General features: G+C 42.4%; 1 protein-coding gene across 10 annotated transcripts in view; it reads right to left on the bottom strand.

The window, feature by feature from the left end:
* Nucleotides 1-1,938: 1,938 nt before the first annotated feature.
* The window catches only part of VAV2 (vav guanine nucleotide exchange factor 2), a 324,488-nt gene continuing 305,456 nt past the window's right edge, over nt 1,939-20,970 (bottom strand). For 7 of the 10 annotated variants that reach the window (XM_040324063.1, XM_040324064.1, XM_040324067.1 and 4 more), the window contains 5 exons: nt 20,760-20,847; nt 19,298-19,409; nt 10,955-11,041; nt 3,461-3,615; nt 1,939-2,255 (listed from right to left, as the gene is read on the bottom strand). In XM_040324063.1, coding sequence (XP_040179997.1) covers nt 2,208-2,255; nt 3,461-3,615; nt 10,955-11,041; nt 19,298-19,409; nt 20,760-20,847 — 490 coding nt within the window. In that variant the 3' untranslated portion in view covers nt 1,939-2,207. Of the gene's footprint in view, nt 2,256-3,460; nt 3,616-10,954; nt 11,042-19,297; nt 19,410-20,759; nt 20,848-20,970 lie in introns of those variants that run through there. The other 3 variants (XM_040324070.1, XM_040324068.1, XM_040324069.1) reach the window with 2 other exon arrangements.

Raw genomic sequence — 20,970 nt, forward strand, 5'->3', positions numbered from 1 at the left:
TTCTCTGTGAATAGAGGAACCAATAGAGCAAACTATGATCTATTGCTATTTTTTTTTTTTTTTTTTTTTTTACTTTTTCCATCAGCTTTTATTTATATTATTATTATTCATTTATTATTATTTTTTGTTAGGGTAAGGGGTTAATATTTTTTCTTATGATTTATTTTTCTTTGGGTGTCAATACTACTAATACATTTAAAATAAACACACAAATAATAAAAATCATAAATACTATGTTGTAATAATACATAAAACATTTTTCATTAATAATAATTTATTTATTATATTTTTAAGGTTAGGGGTTAACCGCTTAGTGACTGCCCACCATAGATTTATTGTGGCAGGGCAACCGCTCTGCGCCAGATCCACGTACCTGGTACGTGATCTGACATTTCTGGGACTGAAGTGCGCCAGTGTCCTGTTGGAATACTGCTACCCATCAGAAAATGGAAATGACATTCCGAGCAAAAAATGCTTACTGCGCATGGGCCATGCGTTCCAACATGGCTGCTATGCATTCCAATAGGTTTGCTAATCTGACAGAACACAAAGGCAGCAGTGCACATCATCTTACACACAGGGAAGTCTTCAATTTCACACTTTTTTTTTTTAGCAGTAAACTCACCTATATATATATATATACTCAAATACAGTATTTTTCAATCCATGACACAGTTTTGATATTGCATTTGAAAAGCAGCAACATGCCTTCAAGCAGAAGGTGGCAATGGCCATCTTAGTACACCCTGCACTCCTCAGCGCTGATTATATAGTGAAATAGACCATTTCAATCAGTCGCTGTGAAATCATCTATTTCAGTATATATAAGGTGAGTTAACTGCTATTCAAGACTTTCCTGGGTGTTACAAGATGTCCACTACTACCTTTTGCTAGAAAAAAAAATTATGTCACATGGTATTTGTGCAGCACATTTTGGAAAAAAACACTTTCATTAAAAAAAAAAAAACAGTAAAGTTAGCCCTATTTTTTTCTTTTTGTATAATGTGAAAGATGTTACACAGAGATTAGATACCCAACATGTCACACTTTAAGATTGAGTACACTTGTGGAATGGTGCCAAAATTCTGTACCTAAAAATCTCCATAGGCTACACTTTAAGATTTTTACCGGTTTAGAGTTACAGAGGAGGTCTTGGGCTAGAATTATTGCTCTCGCTCCAATGTTTGTAGCAATGCCTCACTTGTTGTTTTTAATGTAGTTAAGACATGCAAACGTGACCTACGTATGTGTTCACTTCTGCATGCGAGCACAAAGGCACATTCATTTTTTGTGCTGTGAGTGTTTAGGGAACACAATGGTGATGGCTCCATCACCATTGTGTTCCCTAAACACTCACAGCACAAATTGGCTGTATCTTGTGGACTTCCCTGGAAGCTTTATCATCAGACTGGGACTGCCCTGCCACTGGAACATCTTCTGGACACACTTACCTGCTACATGCCTGCTTCATCCACCATGTTGTAAGTGTTCTTAACCCCCTAACCCCCTTAGGGGATATTAAAAGTTTTATATTTCTGCACTTAGAGGCACCTTGTTTTTCTGTTCCCACTTGGACAGGAAGCCATGTAACTTCTTAATGGTGAGACAGATTGCAAAAAAAAAAAAAAAAGGTGACTTTGTTACCATTCCCACCCCATCCAACACACAAAACATGTCTGGAATTGGGCTTTTCAAAATGTTCCTTATTCAACCAAGAGGTGTAACTGTCCACTAAAGGGCAAATGTTTCTCTGCTTTTTGGAAAATGCTTTATATAAAGAAAATTCTATAATTTTCACCAAACTGATTAGTGAAGAAATAACAGGTCCTTTCATTTAAAAATCAACAAAAGCAGCTTTCTTGATGATCAGAATCTCCAACTATATGAAAGCAGAACGTGGGCCCATCCCTGACAAAGTCTGAAGGAAGAAAAGGCAGCCAGAAACTGATTTACTTTAATTTTTTTTTTAAAATAGGCAAAACCAACATTCCATGTTACAGTGCATCTTCCTATTCCACTGCCATCAGAATTATAAATCTTATATACATGTAATACCAACAAGGAAGACCATCGATCAGGAGAAGAGGCATGGGATAGTTCATTAGCCTGTGCATGGGCCACAGAGGTCTCTGTAGGAAAGTCCCATCCATTGTGCAAAAAATGACAGAAGTCTGGAAGGGGTGTAAATTTCACCCGTGGGCCCACCGTCACTGAACACCTTCCTCTTCTACATAGGTGGAGGGGAACCAGCCGATCTGCAGAGAGACCACAGTGAGTTCAGATGAAATAACTATTGTACAATACAGTTTATATACACGTGACACAGGAAAACCACTGAGCATAAAAAAGAGCATCCTCAAATCCCTTTAGATTACATTGCTTTGATCAGTAATGAGAAAGTACATGCAGAGTCTGCCTCTCCTCCTCCTTGGGAAGTAGTCTGGTCAGGTTTCCTTTGCACTGAACTTGTATCTTTGATGTTCAGGTATACAGTGAAAATAAAACTAAAGTGAATACATAGCTATTGCTTTCAGTTTTTTTGAAAATATAACTATTGCTGTCAGCTTGATAAAATACTGTATATGATTAACTTAATCTTTATGTATCCCTGCAGGGAAGCAGTGGCATAAGATGTCAGTCATTGTTCCCATAGATCAGGGGTGCCCAACCAGTGGCCCGCAACCTCCTGCCCTGGGATGGCAGGTTGGCAAGCCCAGATTGCCTACCCACCATGCCAGAGCATTAGTGTTGTTACTAAAGCCAGCGGTAGAGAAAGGAAGCAGCTGCGGAGCAGAGACGCATAAGCCAATGCCTGTATAGCACTGGCTCCTGTCATAGGTGGAGTGATACCAAATGCACTCCGCCTGAGACAGCAAGTTTATTACTAAAATCACAGTGTATATATGGACATATCTGTTCTGCAGTGGTTACTGGGCTGCCTATAAACTGTCAGTACACCTGTGGCTTACCTACACTGAGCCATAGACTTCTGAGTTTAACTGTGAGTTTGGTGAGCTTTCTGAACGTGCATCACACCTGCAGGATATAATAGAATTCTATGGCAAAGTTAATTTAACCCACAGGTGCACTATGCTGCACCCTGGTGTGGGTAGACTATCAGTGTAAAAAGTAGCTTTAGACCCAATCAGACCCTCCATTTACCTCTATGGAGCGGCAGATGTAAACAAACTTGTGTCCATTTACACCCACCTACCTCTAATCCGATCTGCTAAAAAAACAGAATCCGTCCCCTTCCATTTGATCGGATCAGAGGGCCCATAGAGTAGAGTGGGCTGTGTTTGTGTCTGCTTTGCATATGCAGAGTGAACACAGACCTGTCATCTGCCCACTCTGCTCATTGTGGCCCACAACTGGTTACCAAGTCGCTTAAGTGGCCCTCGCTCTTCAAAAGGTTGGACACCCCTGCCATAGACTATCAATGGTTAGCTTCTGCTCTTACTTTTCCATTTGTTTCTCCTTTCCACCAGCCCTGGTCTCCTCCCATCCGACTGTAGATTTTCACGATGTCTCCTTCCCGTAGAGACAGCTCTCGCATGTCCCTGGCAGCAAAGTTGTACCTGGCAACTGCGGTCCCTATGGGACGAGGCGTGAACACTGCAGAGAGGGACAGGAAAATATGTTACAGCACCAGTAAGGCCAAGTGACAGAATATCAGTCATTATTATACAAAGATTTTAGAAGCCGTTTCAGGTTGAATAGCGGCTCTGGTCAATACATTGATCTAATGGTGGAGACAGCCAGTTTATTTTAGATAGCACCCCTGTATTGTGTTTTTATATGCTTTGTTTTTTTTAGTTCTTGAGTAAAAATTCATGTTTAGTGGATAACGATACAGATGTAACAGTATGATACAGAGAGAAGTGACGATGAGCAGATGTCAGAGATGAAACCCACATAACACCATGTATTGCCAGACCTCCTGACTTCTGTCTGCTGGAAAGCTGCATTCACATACATACAAATGCTGAATAACATAGAACATTGGGTGCTGGAGAGGGAAGAACTTGGTGATTGACAGAGGATGGCAATAGATGGATTCCAAAGCAGACACCCCCCCCCCATGTAATGTGCTCTCTTGTGTCCACTATGTCAGGTGCTGTGCAATGAAGTGCCCACTATGTTGTGCAGTTCCTACCATGTAATTTGCATTGCCCACAATGCCATGTGCTTTGCCCACCATGTAATGTGTTGTGCAGTACCAACCATGTCATCATGTGCTGTGCGCCCACCACGTAATGTGCTATATTGTGCAATGCCAACCGAGTAATGTCCTGTGCCCACCATGCAATGTGCTGTGCCATGCTAACCATTGAATGTGCAGTGCCCACTGTCATGTGATGTGCTTACCATTTAATGTACTGTGCTTTGCCCCCCCCATGTAACATACTCTGCTGTACCACCCATGTGATGTACTATGCTCTGCCCCCCCCAGTCTCCCTCTTTGCCTTTTTCTCCCTCCCTCCCCCTCTCTTTTAGCCTCCTCTCTCTCTTTAAATTGTTTTAACAAAAAAAATAGTTTTCATTTTATTTATTTTCATAAAAAAGCCCACCAAAATCCTCAGCACCAGACTCATAATGCTCTTAATCTGGCCCTGCCCAGCTGCTCTCTTTCCTCCCTGGTATCAGTGTTTGGCCGAGTGATCTGTAAAGTGCCGCAACTTCCCTGCTCTTACAGGTGGCGGGACTGATATGGGAGAGCTGGCAGAGAGGGAGCAGTAAAACGAATATGGAGCGGAGCAGCAGTGACAGCGGGAAGCGTTGCAGGCACTGAGCAGCACACAGTAAGTGAGGGGTCACACCCGTTGTGATATCCTAATAGAATCACCCAAAGTCCTCACAGTGCCTTTTATCATCTTCTAGCTTTGGGATAATCATCCACACAGGACAGAGGGTGCTCTGCGGCTTTGTCAAAGTGTGTCACATGGTTGTTGCTGATTTTGCTGTGGATGTAGTGTGGGGTACAATCTGTAACACACAGTACAGCTATAAATGAACAACGTCAGCACCCAATAGCCATGTGACACACTGTGACAAAGTCATAGAGCACCCGCTGTCCTGTGTGGATGATTATCCTAAAGCTATAAGACCCAATGCACTCAGAATGTTTATAAAATGGGCCTCATAGCAGAAAAATTTTATTCTGGTCACTGAAATGAATTTGCGCTAATGGTGCTGCTCCTTGATGCACTAGGCCTGTTTTTTTCCCTGAATGTAAACGCCCCCCTGCCACTAATAGATTCTAAAAGTTTAAGGAAGCAGTTAAAAAAAAAGATGCTACTTTCCACTTGTCTTTCGATGGGGGGGGGGGGGGGGGGGTGGCAGGAGTGTGTGTGTGTATATATATATATGCCACTATACTACCCACATCTGCCACCAAATCACCCTGTAATACTCACATTTGCCACTATACCGCCCTATACTACCCAAACCTTTACTATACCACCCCTATATTACCCAAACCTAACCTGACACTATACATTACTACACCCTATACTGTACCCGCCTAACCTCCCCTTTACTGTGTCCCCCAAACCCTCTGTACTGTGCCCTCCTGCTCCCCGTACTGTGTACATTCATACATAAATACAGGCCGCTGGGAGAGGCATTTATGACAGGCGAGCAGTGTGTACAGGGAGGGGGATAGTTTCAAAAAGGAGTGGGAGCAGTGTGTACCGGGAAAGAGTCAGTGTATACAGAGAGTCAGTGTATATGGGGTGGGGGACAGTGTGTACAGGGGGTGAATTTAATTTGGGATAATTCCCTGGTTGTGTGTATTTTTGTTTCTAATCAGACTCAAAAGCCACGCCCAATATGTAGTATTATTTAGCCACACCCTCTCCTTGCCACCACACACATAGCGTGCCACAGGTCATCATCTCCCTGGTAGTGGCCCTAGTGCATTGTGTGTAACACTTAGTGGATTTTTTGTACCTTAATACAGGTAATTTTGGTGTTTATGTTTTACTACAAAGCTCTGAGACTTTTAGCTACAAGACTAATCTTACTGTTTTACAAGGAGTAAGCATACAATATGGCATAACTCTGCTGGAGACCTGTAGGAAATACATGCAGATGAGGATATGGAGGAGGTAAAAGGCAGGGTGAGTGAAGAAAAAGGCAGAGCAGGTGAGGAACAATGATGTAATGATGGATAAGACATTTCTTATTGGTTTTACCAAATGCAAAATAACTAAGTTTGTGTTAAGCCTCAGGGTAACTTTAAAACAGTGCTTTTTAGTAGTAATAGATTTTTATGAAAGAAATGCATAATGACTCCACAACTCAGCTGCCTGCAGACAAGAATGGAGTTCTGTTTAGTCTCCCTAAGCATTGCAAATAAACCCTCTGCTGGAAAATACAGTGCACCATGGCTGAAAAACAGCGAAAAAGGTTAGTAAAGGTGCCATTCAATTAAAGTTGCCTGAGGATGGAATAGGTAGTATTTAACGTCTCCTCCTCTTTGGGACAGTATGTACTTTTTATTTTTTTACATCAGGAGACAAAGAGCAATGGTCTGCAGTACCCAAAGTAACCACATAGCTGGTAAATGCTGATGCTAGGCTGCAGTAATACTAAAAACTATAGTGTTGCTACATACTGTAAGCCTCTGGTACCTGAAACTTTCACACTGCAATGCCAACAAACAGCCACAAGATGGCGCAGTTCACTACGCTACAAAGGTCATAGTAAAGGTTAAAGCGGTTGTATACCGCTGAACATTTTTTTTCCTTGTACCTGCAAGGTAATGTCATAATGTGCTAGTATGCTAGTCGCATACTAGCATGTTATGTTAAACTTACCTCAAAACAAAGCCGCCCTGCTCTGAGATGTCAGCAATATAGGCGCTTTCTCATCTTCACCCGTCTTGCTTTCGGTTTGCGGACTCCGGCTGTCTGGAGCCGCGATGATGTCACTCTCACACCGTTCACGTCACAGGGCTTTAAAGAAATGGCACGTGTAGCCGTTCCTTCAGAGCTTATACACCAGTGATGTCACTGGCTGCATGTATACGAATTATCTCCTAAATGGTGCATGTTTAGGAGATATTTATACTACCTTTAGGTAAGCCTTATCTATAGGTAAAAGCAAGAGATGGAAATTTACTTCCACTTTAAAAAAAAAAAATTCTTCTTATAAAGTAACGAGTTGTAAAGAATCCATCATTTATTTTGCGCATTAAAACGATTGCATTATGTATTAGGAATCAAAGTGGTATTAACCTCCCTGGCGGTATGATTCTGTCAGAAAAAAGGTGCTGAAAGCGGTACCATTATTTGCAAGGAAATTTGGTGTTTTATATTGTAGGTCTGTAATTTTTAGAAATAACTCACTTAAATCTGACCAAACAAGATTCTAATAGGCATCCCGGGTATGACATTTTTTTAAAAACAAAATTATAAATTATAATATAATAAATAATTATAAATAATTATAACAAATAATAATATAATTATAATAAAAATTATTCAATAATGTAATCAAATTAAAATCACTGAAATTTGCTCAGTTGCAGAATTGTTGCTGTCATTATTTTTTTTTTTTTATGACGAATTTCCCCACAAATCGCTATCGCACAATTCTGCAAGTGATTATAATTTATTATCGCTGTTTTTTAGCTGATCTAAAACTATTTTTGACATAAAGGGACACTTTTGGTTGCTATGGACAATCTACAGTTTGCAGGGAGAAAGAAACGTTTTTATTATATAAAATGACATGCATGACACAGGACAGACCACTAGGGACAAGGGGGGTGTGTTTTTTTTACATACAGTACTGTAATCTATAAGATTACAGTATACTGTATGTAATGTGTTTGTTTACGTTTTTAAATTTGGCGCCGTTCTCCGTCCCCGTGCGTCGTAACGTCGCAGGGAACGGAGATCGGCGTCACACGGAAGCACTATGTGAATCGAGCGAGGTCCCGCTCGCTCACACAGCGCGGTGGCATCGCTGGATCCAGGGACAAGGTAAGTAAAAAGTGCCTGTGGATTCAGCGAGGCGAGCCCGAGACTGACTCGGGGTTACCGATCGTAGCAGGAAAATCAAACCCCGAGTCAGTCTCGGGAAGACCGCCAGGGAGGTTAAACCTAAAAACAAAAATGGAATATATTGAAGCTTACTAATCTTTAAATGTGATAGCTGCATTTTTTTTCTTTAGGCTTGTATGTCCTTTAGTTTCACCTGGTGAACAGCTCGGTCTGTTAAAATAAGTTGAAAAATATAGTGTGTTCCTTGGCCTTCATGATGCTGTTTGTTCACCAAGGTTCTCTAACAAACCTATAAGGGGTTCACAGAACAGCTGTGTTTATACTGAGATTAAAGTGGTGGTTCACCCTAAAAACTAATTTTTTTTATTACACTGCCCCCCCACATTACAATCCGATTAAGGCTATTATTATTTTTTTGATGCTGTACATACCTTTGTACAGCATATTCACCCGTGCATCCGGGTTGCGAGTCCCGCGGGAGTGGGCGTTCCTAACATGTCTGTGATTGACGTTTTGCCCAAAAACGAGCTCCCCCCGTCGTGTAAGCCACGTCACGGTTGGCGAAAGGAGCCGAACGGCGAGTCGGCGCTATACTGCGCATGGCCGCTCGGCTCCTTTCGCCAATCGTGACGCGGCTTACGCGACGGGGGGAGCTCGTTTTTGGGCAAAACGTCAATCACAGACATGTTAGGAACGCCCACTCCCGCGGGACTCGCAACCCGGATGCACGGGTGAATATGCTGTACAAAAGGTATGTACAGCATCAAATAATAGCATTAATCGGATTGTAATGTGGGGGGGGCAGTGTAATAAAAAAAAAGTAGTTTTTAGGGTGAACCACCCCTTTAAATTAGACACAGGTGACTTCTGAAGGCAATTGGTTCCACTTGATCTTAGTTAGGGCTATCAGAGTAAAGGGGGCTGACTACAAATGCACGTCACACTTTTCAGATATTTGTTAAAGAATGCGAAAACCATTTATCATTTTACTTCCACTTCACAATTATGTGCAACTTTGTATTGGTCTATCACATAAAATAAAATGTACTTTTATGGTTGTAACATGACAAAACTTGGAAAATTTCAAGGGGTATGAAAACTTTTTCAAGGCACTGTATCACAGCTTACCAAGGCTGCATTCGTTTTCTTTTTTAGGCTATTTTCCCCCCTTTATCTCACCTGGTGATCAAGCCAATAGCACACTTCCTGTCTTAGATGGGGTGCAAACTGTAAATTTGTGTTCGCCTTGAGCTCAGTCTCAGCTAGAGAGAGAGGGGTGGGCTTTAGCGCTTCATCCCAGAAGGTGTTGTGTGTGGGGGTGGGTGGCAACGTCATGGCGCTATTTCAACTCTGAAAAAGAGAGACTTGCAAGGATTAGGAGGGATGGGGGGACTGAGGACCCCAATGTGTGTGTGTGTGTGTGTGTGTGGGGGGGGGGGGGGGAGAGAGAGACACTGATATAAGGATTCCCCTTATGTTGGTGTCCTCACTTCCCCCTTACCCTAGTGTATGCACTCTGCAGACTCTGGTCTGTGGGTTCCACAGAGTTCCCTTTACAGTGCAAGGGGAAACTCTGTGGATTTTAATGTAAGGAAGAACTCTGCAGACTGATTGGGGGGGGGGGGGGAGTCTGGTGTGACCAGAGACCCTCTTGCATCAGAATCTGCAGCATTACCATTTACATCAGGGTCAGTAGAGTTCCCCCCTTACACTAAGTGGAAACCCTGCAGATCCTGGTGTAAGGGGGGGGGGGGGGGCTCTGATGTAGCGTGGATTTTGGGAATGTAAGGAGGGCTTTAATGTAAGGAAGAACTCTGTGGACCCCAATTGTAAGGGGGGATACTGAAGAAACTCTGTGGACCCTGATGTAAAGGGGAAATGCTGGAGAGAATCTGGTTTAAGGGGGAACTCTTGGAACCCTGATGTATAGTGGAATGCTAGGGACTTTGATATAAGGTGGGACTTAATTTTTTTTAAATGATCCTTTGTCTTGAGACTTATTTGTGTCTGTCAGTTGTTGTACAGTACTTAGGAATGTTATGTGTGTGCAGTGTATATAGCGACTAAGCAAAGATGCCGTTTAATGATCTCCCATTAAACCCCTTGCACTGTTAGGACTCATTTACACTTTGTGTTTTTGATGCTTCAATGGTGATTTTTTTAAAATCTTTAAAAGGGGTCCCACTGAGACCCGTATTGCATGGGGAGCACTCGTACGGGCGTGCTCCTGAGTCCATTGACCTGCTTGCACTTTCACGGAGCACGCGCATGCCCACAATGCTGCAAATTAAAGGGAACGTACAGGTACACCCATCCGTGTCATTGTGCTGACGTATATGGTCGTGCGCTGGTCAGCAAGAGGTTAAGGGAACAGGATCCATAGGGTTACAAACGCTTTAAAGCGGATGTGAAGTCAGGTTTCCCATCTTAATGCATTCTATGCATCAAGAAAAAAAAAAACTTCTGTTTGAAGCAGCCTCCCCAGCACCCCCTAATACTTACCTAAGCTTTATCTCTGTCCAGCGATGTCCATGAGTTCCTCGGCCATCCGGGACTCTCCTCCTGATTGGCTGTCACACATGATCATTGTAAGCACCCCTCTCAGTGTTAAATGTTTTTTCCCAACCTTCTGACTGACACTTTTGCTGGAGAGCTTGGCCAGAAAGTTGAAAAATAGCAGACCTACTGGCCGGATCACCAGGTAAAAAGAAGTCTTAAAACAGAAAACAAATTCAACCATCACATCTAAGAATTGGTAAGCTGCAATTTAATAGATTTTTGTTTTGGGGGTTTAACACCACTTTACATCTGCTTATCATTAAGTGTTTGCCATACTTGCTTTATATACAGTAGTATCAGAGAGCATATGCTATGATCAGTCATTGTATTATTTTCAAACCACAACTATGAGTGGCTTGTGTTCATTAGGAGAAATGCAGTACCTGACCAGAATGGAGTGGACGGATTCTGACAAGGGAAGTTGTGGCCCTGAGGACTGAGAAAAGAAAAGTTGTAGGAAGCACAGGAAGCTGCAAAAAGTTCAGAGAAAATATAAAAGGTAGAAGAACAGAAAGTAGTAAAAAAAACAAAAAACAAAGCAAGGTGAGCCAGCAGACTAAGAGCATCGGGAAAGGGTTAAAGGCCCTGCGGATAACACAACCATTCAGTTCTATGACTGTGCTAGAATGGCTCGGTTTGCCTTTATTGTGTCCAACCAGCAGACGTGATACTAAACATACTCTGAGATCTCAGTCTGATCAACCTCATGTTTACCCATATATAGAACTGTTACCAGTTACTTATGAACTAATACAAGAGTTATTAATACACTTATTGATAGAGGCATTAACTGGATAGTCTGCACCCTGTATGTGTTATACGCCATGTGTAGGCTGCCCTTATTATTACCCTATATAATTACAATTCTAGAATATATACAAAGACTTGTTCACACCATGCGCTGAGACCTGTGCCTTTTCTTTCTACATTTGTTAAACACAGATCTTTGTAAAGGCAAAAAGAATACAATTGTTTTATATGTGTCCTGTTCACACCACAACACTAAGTAAGCTAAACATAATGGTAACTGCCTCAATTTATAACTAGCTCTAAGCCCCCGACCAGTGGTGGCTGGTGGGGCAAACCTCCCCCTGGCCAGCATAACTGCCAGCTATACCCCACCCCCCAGACCATGAAGGGGCGGTAACGCACCCCCTCCACCAGCCGATGTCCTAAACCGTAGATGCTGGCAGTGAGAGCAGCAGTCCCGGCGCTAGGCTAGGTGTCCAACAGGATCGCCTGACGTTTTGGCCAATCGGGAACTGGGTTTCATACCTGCTTCCTGATTGGCCGCGAGGAGGATCAGTGTTGCAACAACGAATATTTATTCACTGTTGCAACACACCTGGGTAGGCTCTGAACGCATCCTCTGTGACCAGACCCCACCCGATTCTGAAGCCAATCAGAGCCTATGGCTTTAATCTGGTGCTTGGAAAAAAAAACATGCCCGCTGTAATTTATGCGCCCGGTGCCCTGAAAGGGGCCAGACACATGAATATGGGGCGGCAGCGGATAGATTCCTGCTATGCATGAATCTATCCACTGCATTCCACTGGCCAGAATATCAATTTATTTTGGCCATTGGAATGAATGAATGCTCAAGCACTAATTGCGTCTAGTGTTTGGGCGCATTCTCCATTTTTTGTTTCTGCCTAAATGCTCCTCTTCTGAATACGCAAGCAATGTTTGTTTTTCCAGCCTCTATATGTTCCCCTTCTAGATAGAGGTACATTTAGGGGCTGAGGAGAAAAAAGTAAAATGCCTGTAAAAGCGTAATTTTGTATGTCCTGTGTGCATGAGGCCCTAGATTAGGCTGCACATGGAATGGCTTTAAATGGACCAAACAAAACTAAATGCATTTCACAGCATACTTACCAACTAACCATGAAATAAAAAATAAAATTACACTAACAATGTGTGTAAAAAAATAAATGTATTTGCATATATATGTGGAAGCCACCCCGCCTCATCAGCTCCTTTGTATAGTGCAGTCCCATTGCTAGTCTGTGCATATACAGTGGATATAAAATGTCTACACACCCCTCTTAAAATGTCAGGTTTCTGTGATGTAAAACAAAATAAGGCAAAGATAATTAATTTCAGAACTTTTTCCACCTTTAATGTGACCTATAAACTGTACAATTCAGTTGAACAAACGGAAATCTTTTAGGTGGAGTGAAGTAAAAATAAAATAATACGGTTGCATAAGCGTACACACCCTTAGACGAATACTTTGCTGAAGCAGCTTTTGATTGTATTACAGCCCCAATCTTATTGAGTCTATCAGCATGGCACATCTTGACTTGGCAATATTCGCTCACTCTTCTTTGCAAAAACACTCCAAATCTGTCAGATTTGAAGGGCATCTCCTGTGCACAGCCCTCTTCAGATCACCCTACAGACTTTCAATCAAATTCAGGTCTGGGCTCTGGCCGAGCCATTCCAAAACTTTAATCTTCTTCTGGTGAAGCCATTCCTTTGTTGGTTTGGATGTATGCTTTGGGTTGTTGTCATGCTGAAAGATGAAGTTCCTCTTCATGTTCAGCTTTCTAGCAGAAGCCTTCAGGTTTTGTGCCAATAATGACTGGTATTTGGAGCTGTTCATAATTCCCTCTACCTGTTCTAGCTGAATAAAAACAGCCCCAACGCAGGATGCTGCCACCACCATGCTTCACTGTGGGTATGGTGTTCTTTTGGTGATGTACAATGTTTTTGCACCAAACATCTTTGGAATTATGCCCAAAAAGTTCAACCTTAGTTTCATCAGACAAACGCATTTTCCCACATGCTTTGTGGAGACTTTAGATGTGTTTTTACAAAATGTAGCCGGGCTTGGATGTTTTTCTTTATAATAAAAGGTTTCCATCTTGTCACTCTACCCCATAGCCCAGACACATGAAGAATACGGGAGATTGTTGTCACATGTACCATACAGCCAGTACTTGCCAGATATTCATGCAGCTCCTTTAATGTTGCTGTAGGCCTCCCTGACCAGTTTTCTTCTGGTCTTTTCATCAATTTTGGAGGGACATCCAGCTCTTGGTAATGTCACTGTTGTGACATATTTTCTCCACTTCATGATGACGGTCTTCACTGTGTTCCATAGATAATGCCTAATGCCCTGTACACACGATCAGTTTTTCCGACAGGAAAACCGTGTTTTTTTAAGCAGGAAAACGGCTCAAACTTGTCTTGCATACACACAGTCACACAAATCTTGTCTGAAATTCCGAAAACGTGAAGAACGCAGTGACGTACAACGAGCCGAGATCAATGAAGTTCAATAGGCAGTTTGGCTCTTCTGCTTGATTCTGAGCAGGCACGTTTTTTTTTCGCGTTGTACTTGCATACAGATGACCGCAATTCCTGATAGGAATTTTTCCTGTCATGAAAATTTAGATCCTGCTCTCAATCTTTTCTTGGCAGGAATTCTCACCAAAAAAGTGTAATGGAGCATACACACCATCTCGCAATTCCTGACAAAAAGCTCACATCACACTTTTCTTGTCGGGAAAACTGATCGTATGTACAAGGCATTAGCAATCCCTTTGTACCCTTCTCCTGACTAATATCTTTTAAACAATGAGATCCCTCTGATGCAGGTGTGTACCGACTCCTATTTAAAAGGGTTGTAAAGGTACAATTTTTTTTCCCTAAATAGCTTCCTTTACCTTAGTGCAGTCCTCCTTCACTTACCTCATCCTTCCATTTTGCTTTTAAATGTCCTTTTTTCTTCTGAGAAATCCTCACTTCCTGTTCTTCTGTCTGTAACTCCACACAGTAATGCGAGGCTTTCTTCCTGGTGTGGAGTGTCGTGCTCGCCCCCTCCCTTGGACTACAGGAGAGTAAGTGAAGGAGGACTGCACTAAGGTAAAGAAGCTATTTAGGGGGGAAAAAATTGTACCTTTACAACCCCTTTAACATGAGTTTGAATGTGATTGCTTAATTCTGAACATGGCTACATCCCCAGTTATAAGAGGGTGTGCACACTTATGCAACCACATTACTTAAGTTTTACTTCCACCTCCCCCCGAAAATATTTGCTGGTTTTTCAATTGAGTTGTACAGTTTATAGGTCACATTTAAAAGGCGGAAAAGTTCTGAAATGATTTATCGTTGTCTCATTTTACAGAAACCTGACATTTTAACAGGGGTGTGTAGACTTTTTATATCCACTGTATAACAATGGATAAGAAGGAATTGGCTGCCTCCAAGCATACCTGCCACTAATTGCATTGTACAGTTTCACGTGTTTTTGTTGTTTTAAATAGTTTTTGGTGGTGTTATGTTGCTTTGTGTGGTTTGTTTGCCTTACCATGAATATGTTGTGGCTGCAGTTTATATTGTCATTGCAATGTTTGATTCTTCTATGTTAATGGTTTGCTACAGCTAATCTGTCCCTAATTACAAAAGGGGTAAGAATTTCCTGTTCCAAGTCACAACATCCAATGTATGTGTTTCCATTCACCATGTGTCACATGACAAATGTGGGAGTGCTAATGTTATAAAACAAAAAGCATCTTCCAGCTGCCTGGTTAGGTCTGTATATGTTCTCCTTGCTTGTGTCTCACATCTAATCACCTCTCACCTGTACTAGACTGAGAGACTCAGGGATTGTGGGACATGTAGTGTGTACTCATGTTTCCACACAAACAGGCCAACAATTGATGCCACTACATAATCAAAGCACACCTTTTGCAGGTTTTATAATGCCTTTGAGTTACTGTATATACAACATTAAGAATCTCCTAGTTTAGAGTTAGGCCTGAGAGTGGCCTTATGTGAGAAGGTAGTTTGCCTTCCTTCTATATTTACCAATAGTGTGCAAATAAAACCTTGTTTTTTTTTTAATGCTAATTGTTACAGTGTAATTTTTTGATTTGTTGGCTACCTGTTAAGTGTTGGAACATGCTGTATATAGATTGCAATGGGTAATTTAAAAGAGAAGTCTGTTTTTTTTTTCTCCCTATTCCTACTTGCCTAGGTGGATGCAGCATCGGTCCCCCGGCGCCTCTACACTGAGAACCGAGCGATCGAACACTGCACTCATTGGAGCGCTGGACTGTGGAGGGGGCAGCCGGCTCAGTCTCTCAGCAGCATGCTGAGATATCGGCCGCGATTAAAGAGACATCTGTGCAGGTTGCTGCACAGATGTAAATCGCGAGCCAAAATCGCAAAAAGTAGTACATGAACTACTTTTTTAAATCGGTGCAGCGCTGCAGATGCGGTGTTGCACCAATTAGGACAGTGCCATTGCCGGAAAATGAGTGGATGCGCTAAGGGTTTGCCCTTCTTTATGTGTGCTTGCCATACCCGATTAATTGTTCTTTCCATCTAGTAAGATGGCAGGATACAGCAGTGTCCCGGGACTCAGATTGAGGCTTGGTTATTTGTTCTGCCTATTTAAGCTGTGCGTCAGAACGCCGGCCGTATCCCATGAACACGTCCTTTGTAGTGACGAAATGCGTAGGGGATGCGCTACGTTCTGACATGTCCACGCCAATTCCCGGAAGTATACAGGTTGCCTTCGAGAGCCGGCCGGCTCAATTGTTTATATGCTACTTTTATCTACTTAAGTGTAGGTGTCCATTCGTTTTTTTTTTTCAATAAATGTAACAGGTTTACATTATATAAGCCTATGTTTTTTTTATGGGGATATCTTTGATCCTGTTAACTTCTCACAAGGGTTACTATCATTGAAGTTGGGACGTCCGTGTATGCCACAGAGACACCAGGCTGGGTTATTAGCCACAGGTGCTCAATGATCCCCTGTAACAAGGGATCATATCATTTCAGTGTGTGCTCAGGTGGAGGCGCTTTTCTATCCTCACTTCCTCCCGGGTGTTTTTTGGATTATGTGTCACTGTGGATGATTCATCAGCACACTTTGTATGGACTACCACCATCCTTTCCTTCTCTATCAACCATAGACTTTCTGTGTTTGTTCTTCCAAGTGCCACCCTTGGGAATTTTAACAACCTTCACTGTGTGTGTTAAATGTAGAAACTGTTGGTCTATTCATATTAGACACAGTTGGATTTTTGGATTTAAACAACTTTTTTTCCTTTATGCTTAGATTTATCACTTGTTTTTTCATTAATTAATTTGTTGGTGAGTGCACCCACACTAGCACTTCACAGGTCAATTTTCTGTGCAGATTTTTTTTCCTTTATAATTAAGATTTGTTTATCCCTCCATCACTAAGGGGTTAGGGGAAGGAATACTTTGGGGCAGCCCATTCCTCTTTATCCATTGCAATATGTGCCCCAACATGGACTGCATTTTACAGAGGGGTCATGACGAGGCAGTGCGACTTCCACATTAATTTGCAAATATTGTGCAACTGAAGCCTCTGTTTTCATGCAATTTGTGGTGGTGTAGTTTTTCTTTTGCTGGCAAGTAACTGTGTCAGAAAATACATTTTGTTTTCTTTGATCACCCAAAAAAATGGTGCAGAGTGTTTTTTTTTTCTGTACAGAAAATGCAAAAAGTATGCAATTATCTTCAATAAAAAACAAACATAGCATTGTAGTGTGAACAGGGACCATAGAAAACAATTGTTTTCTTTTTCGTGTTACATGTCAGACCTGCATTAGAAAAATGCAAGACTGTGCAAATGGTGTGAACAAGCCCTAAAATATTCTATGCATGTATGATGTGAATAAGCCATATTGCAAGTGTGTAATTATGGTTATATGCCTGCATGTAATAACCAGCAGGGCCATGTCTCCTTACATTTATTATTAGTTGAATTATTGCATAAATGAACATGAGCAGCGCCTCTCTAGTCATTCCTTTTAGAACAATATGCAATGGTTCTAAAATTAAATCTAAAAATAAAGTCAGCCTTCATATGAACAATGTCCCTTTTATGCTGCTGGCAACAAGGACCAATATACACTTATCAGCCATAGCGTTATGACCACCCACCGAATCTTGATTAGGTCCCCTTCTGCTACTAAAACAGCCCTGACCCATTGAGGCATGGACCCTATTGGGCATCACTAGAGGTTTGCAAATCCTTTGGGAACATGTTACATTTTTAGGGTGTTCCCAATGCTGCAGCCCCTGTCCCCCTCTCCCTGTAGCAGCAGTATAGGGAGAAGTTCTCCGTACTAGCTGTCACTTTTTGAAAACCGCATGGGTGTGCGGGACCCACACAGTCACGTCATTCATGCACAGAGCTCTGTGTATGAATGACCCACACGTCCCGACATCCTTTGCCTACATGAGTGCCCCCCTTTGGAAAGCATGTCTCCGTGGGGGCACTCAATGCAGGGAGGAGCCAGGAGCGCCGCAGAGGGACCCCAGAAAAGGAGGATCAGGGTCACTGTGTGCAAAGCTTTACAACCCCTTTAAGGCTTTAGTAGCACTTTAAAGCGGATCTCCACCAGAAAAAAAATATTAAAAGCCAGCAGCTACAAATACTGCAGCTGCTGACTTTTAATATTAGGACACCCACCTGTCCTGGAGTCCAGCGCCGTCGGCACCAGAGGACGAGCGATCACTCGTCACTCCGCTGCCCTCACCGCCATTCTCGGTGAGGGAACCAGGAAGTAAAGCATTGTGGATTCACTGCCCGGTTCCCTACGGCGCATGTGCGAGTTGCGCTGCGCTGTGCTCACTGGTCCCCGTTGTGTTCTGGGAGCCGTGTTTTTCCCAGAACAAAACATCCAACGTCCTGCCAGCAGTCTACCCGCAGACTGTGTGGTCGTAAGTGGGTGCCAATACCTGTCTTTAGATAGGTATCTGCACCACCTCCCCCCTGAAAGCTGTCAAATGTGACACTGGAGGGGGGAGGGGTCCGATGAGCGGAAGTTCCACTTTAGGGTGGAGCTCCGCTTTAAGTAACATCCACATGAATGGCAGGACCCAAGTCTCCCAGCAGAACATTGCCCAAAGCATCACACTTCCTCCACCGGCTTGCCTTCTTCCCTGGTGCCATCTCTACCTTAGGTAAGGAAATGCAGACGCACTTGGCCATCCACATGATGTAAAAGAAATCGTGATTCATCAGATTAGGACATCTTCTTCCATTACTCCAGTTCTGATGCTCATGTGCCCATTGTAGGTACCTTTGTCTGTGGACACGGGTCAGCACAGGCACAACAAACTGCGTTGCCCATTTTTTTCTGCTTTCAACACATCAATTTCATGAACAACATGTTTGCTTGCTGCCCAATATCGCACTGACGTTCAGATGCCATTGTAACAAAGTCATAAAGTTATGGCTGATCAGTGTATTTATATAAAGATTTTGGAAACCAGTCCAAGAGCTCCATTGACAGCACTCTCCATGGCGCATTTATTAAAACACATTCTGTCTGGCTAATGACAAGCAGCTACAACAGAAAATTACAAAACTTCTGTACCATCAGCAGTGTCAGGTGGATTCTCTCTCGTTTAAGCTGACCATACATTAAACAATTTTCGTATTCAATTTCTGTTAGATTTACCTTCAGCTATGTAGTACTAGGGCCTGCTCCATTGTATACAAATTTAAAGTGTTCAGGTCTAACCTCATATTATATAGTTTTAGTAAATCCAAAGATAAATTGTACAAAAAAATTGTATAATGTATGGCCGGCCTTAGATTACATTCAGATAAAAATCACGTTTTGCCTGTTACTCTAAACATTAATAAATCTAAACATGACCAGTCTATGGTACTTTTCCTTATTTAGTTAGTTAGAGGCAGCCCTGTTATATAGAAAGGGCAGACTTACCTGGGGATTTGGGTAAACTGCGGGTGCGGAGCTTGTAGGGGTATTTTAACGTTGTGTCCAACTGCTTGAAGCTTTCCTTTAGGGAATGTGTCTGATAATACTCCACCAATTCCTAGAAATATCAAAAGCAACTTGGCAATATCCAGACAGGAGAAAAAAAAAAATAGACAGCTGCATCCAAAGCAGTATAACAAAGGCACTGCAGTCTCCTGTACGGCCATAAACAGTTTGCTTTTTCCTGGCGTGGGTTTAGCCCTGAGGAAAATAGCGTGGAGTTTTTTGGGTGTAGCAAAATTGTGCTGACTGTGGGACAGGCTTAGAACTTAAGCCTATTCACTGTATACACAGCAACATTTACAACAGTCCTTGTACCCAAATAGTTCTCTTTAATTACAGTGCCACAAGCAGACCCATATAAAGCACAGCCTACCTTAAAGTGGAACCCTGGGTAATAAATACAAATAAGCAAACAGGCAAGATTTGTAATGCAGAAAAGACATGCTTTGTCTCTTCTGCATTCAAATTACCAACCTGCCTGTCCGCCCCTGTACAGTGAGTTACGCACGCACAACTCACTGTAGAAATTTGGCAATGCCTTAGCCAACGCATCTCCCGCGCATGCATGGGAGTGATGTCATCTCAGCCTAGCCAATGAAAGCGGGCAGTGTTCGATACCCAGAAGTTGACCGCTTGAAGATGTCAGCGGCTGGCGAAAGTTCAAAGACGTCACAGTGCTGGAGCCAAGGTAAGTAAAGTAAGAAGAAATTCCATTAACATAGTCACTGAGCAGCCAGCAATTGTTCTACAATATAGCAGAGTGTATTGTTCAGAAGTATGAAATACACAGCATAGTATATACATATCAGAGAAGAGGTCAGGAGTGCATAACGCACACAGAGCACAGGGGGTTAGAAGTGTGTAATGTGCAAGGTACCAGCATACCTGTTTGACTGGATAAAAATCTATAGTGACTTCAGGGTGCAGACTTTTTTGGATGATAGCAAAGAGTGTAGGGATCGAGACTGCAGAACCAGTACAGATTTTTGCCTCCTCCAGTGAAACACATTCAGTCAAACTGGGCTGTACTCCCTCGGCTGTGTCACATGACTGAGCCGAGGCAGAGATTAAAAAAAATCTTCCATAGCGGCGTCTGCAGTGGCTGTCAGCCATCAGCTGAATTCTGAATGCTCTGGAAGGTGTTTGGACCCCCTTAGCTACACTCTTGACCTCCTGTCACATGGCTGTTTGCTAGAAACCCTTATTCATTTACCACTGTGTGTGGGCATGGGTACAATGCCCTCAATGAGAGGGTGGAGCTGGTACCAGAGAGAACACAGTCTGCATTTTACAGACTCGGAGCTCTTCCAAATATAAAGGAAACATTAACTATAGAGATTTACCAGACACAGCAGCCATCTGCAGATGATTGCCAGGGAATCACACTCAACAAGTGTCTACTTACCAATAAACTTTCAAACTTCTTGGCTTCTGTGATGTGGATCCAGCTGTCTTTCTCTACAACCTTGATGTGTTTTACTTCATCATTAAATCTGAAAAAATATTTTTGGATAATAAATGTACTGTTGGATGGCTGGGCATGAAATAACACTCTAGAAACTCAATAACTCAGGTTAAAAAGGCTAATTGAAATACACATTAAAGTATTTCCCAGC

The sequence above is a fragment of the Rana temporaria genome, chromosome 9 (assembly GCF_905171775.1).
Source record: "Rana temporaria chromosome 9, aRanTem1.1, whole genome shotgun sequence".
Classification (NCBI taxonomy): domain Eukaryota; kingdom Metazoa; phylum Chordata; class Amphibia; order Anura; family Ranidae; genus Rana; species Rana temporaria.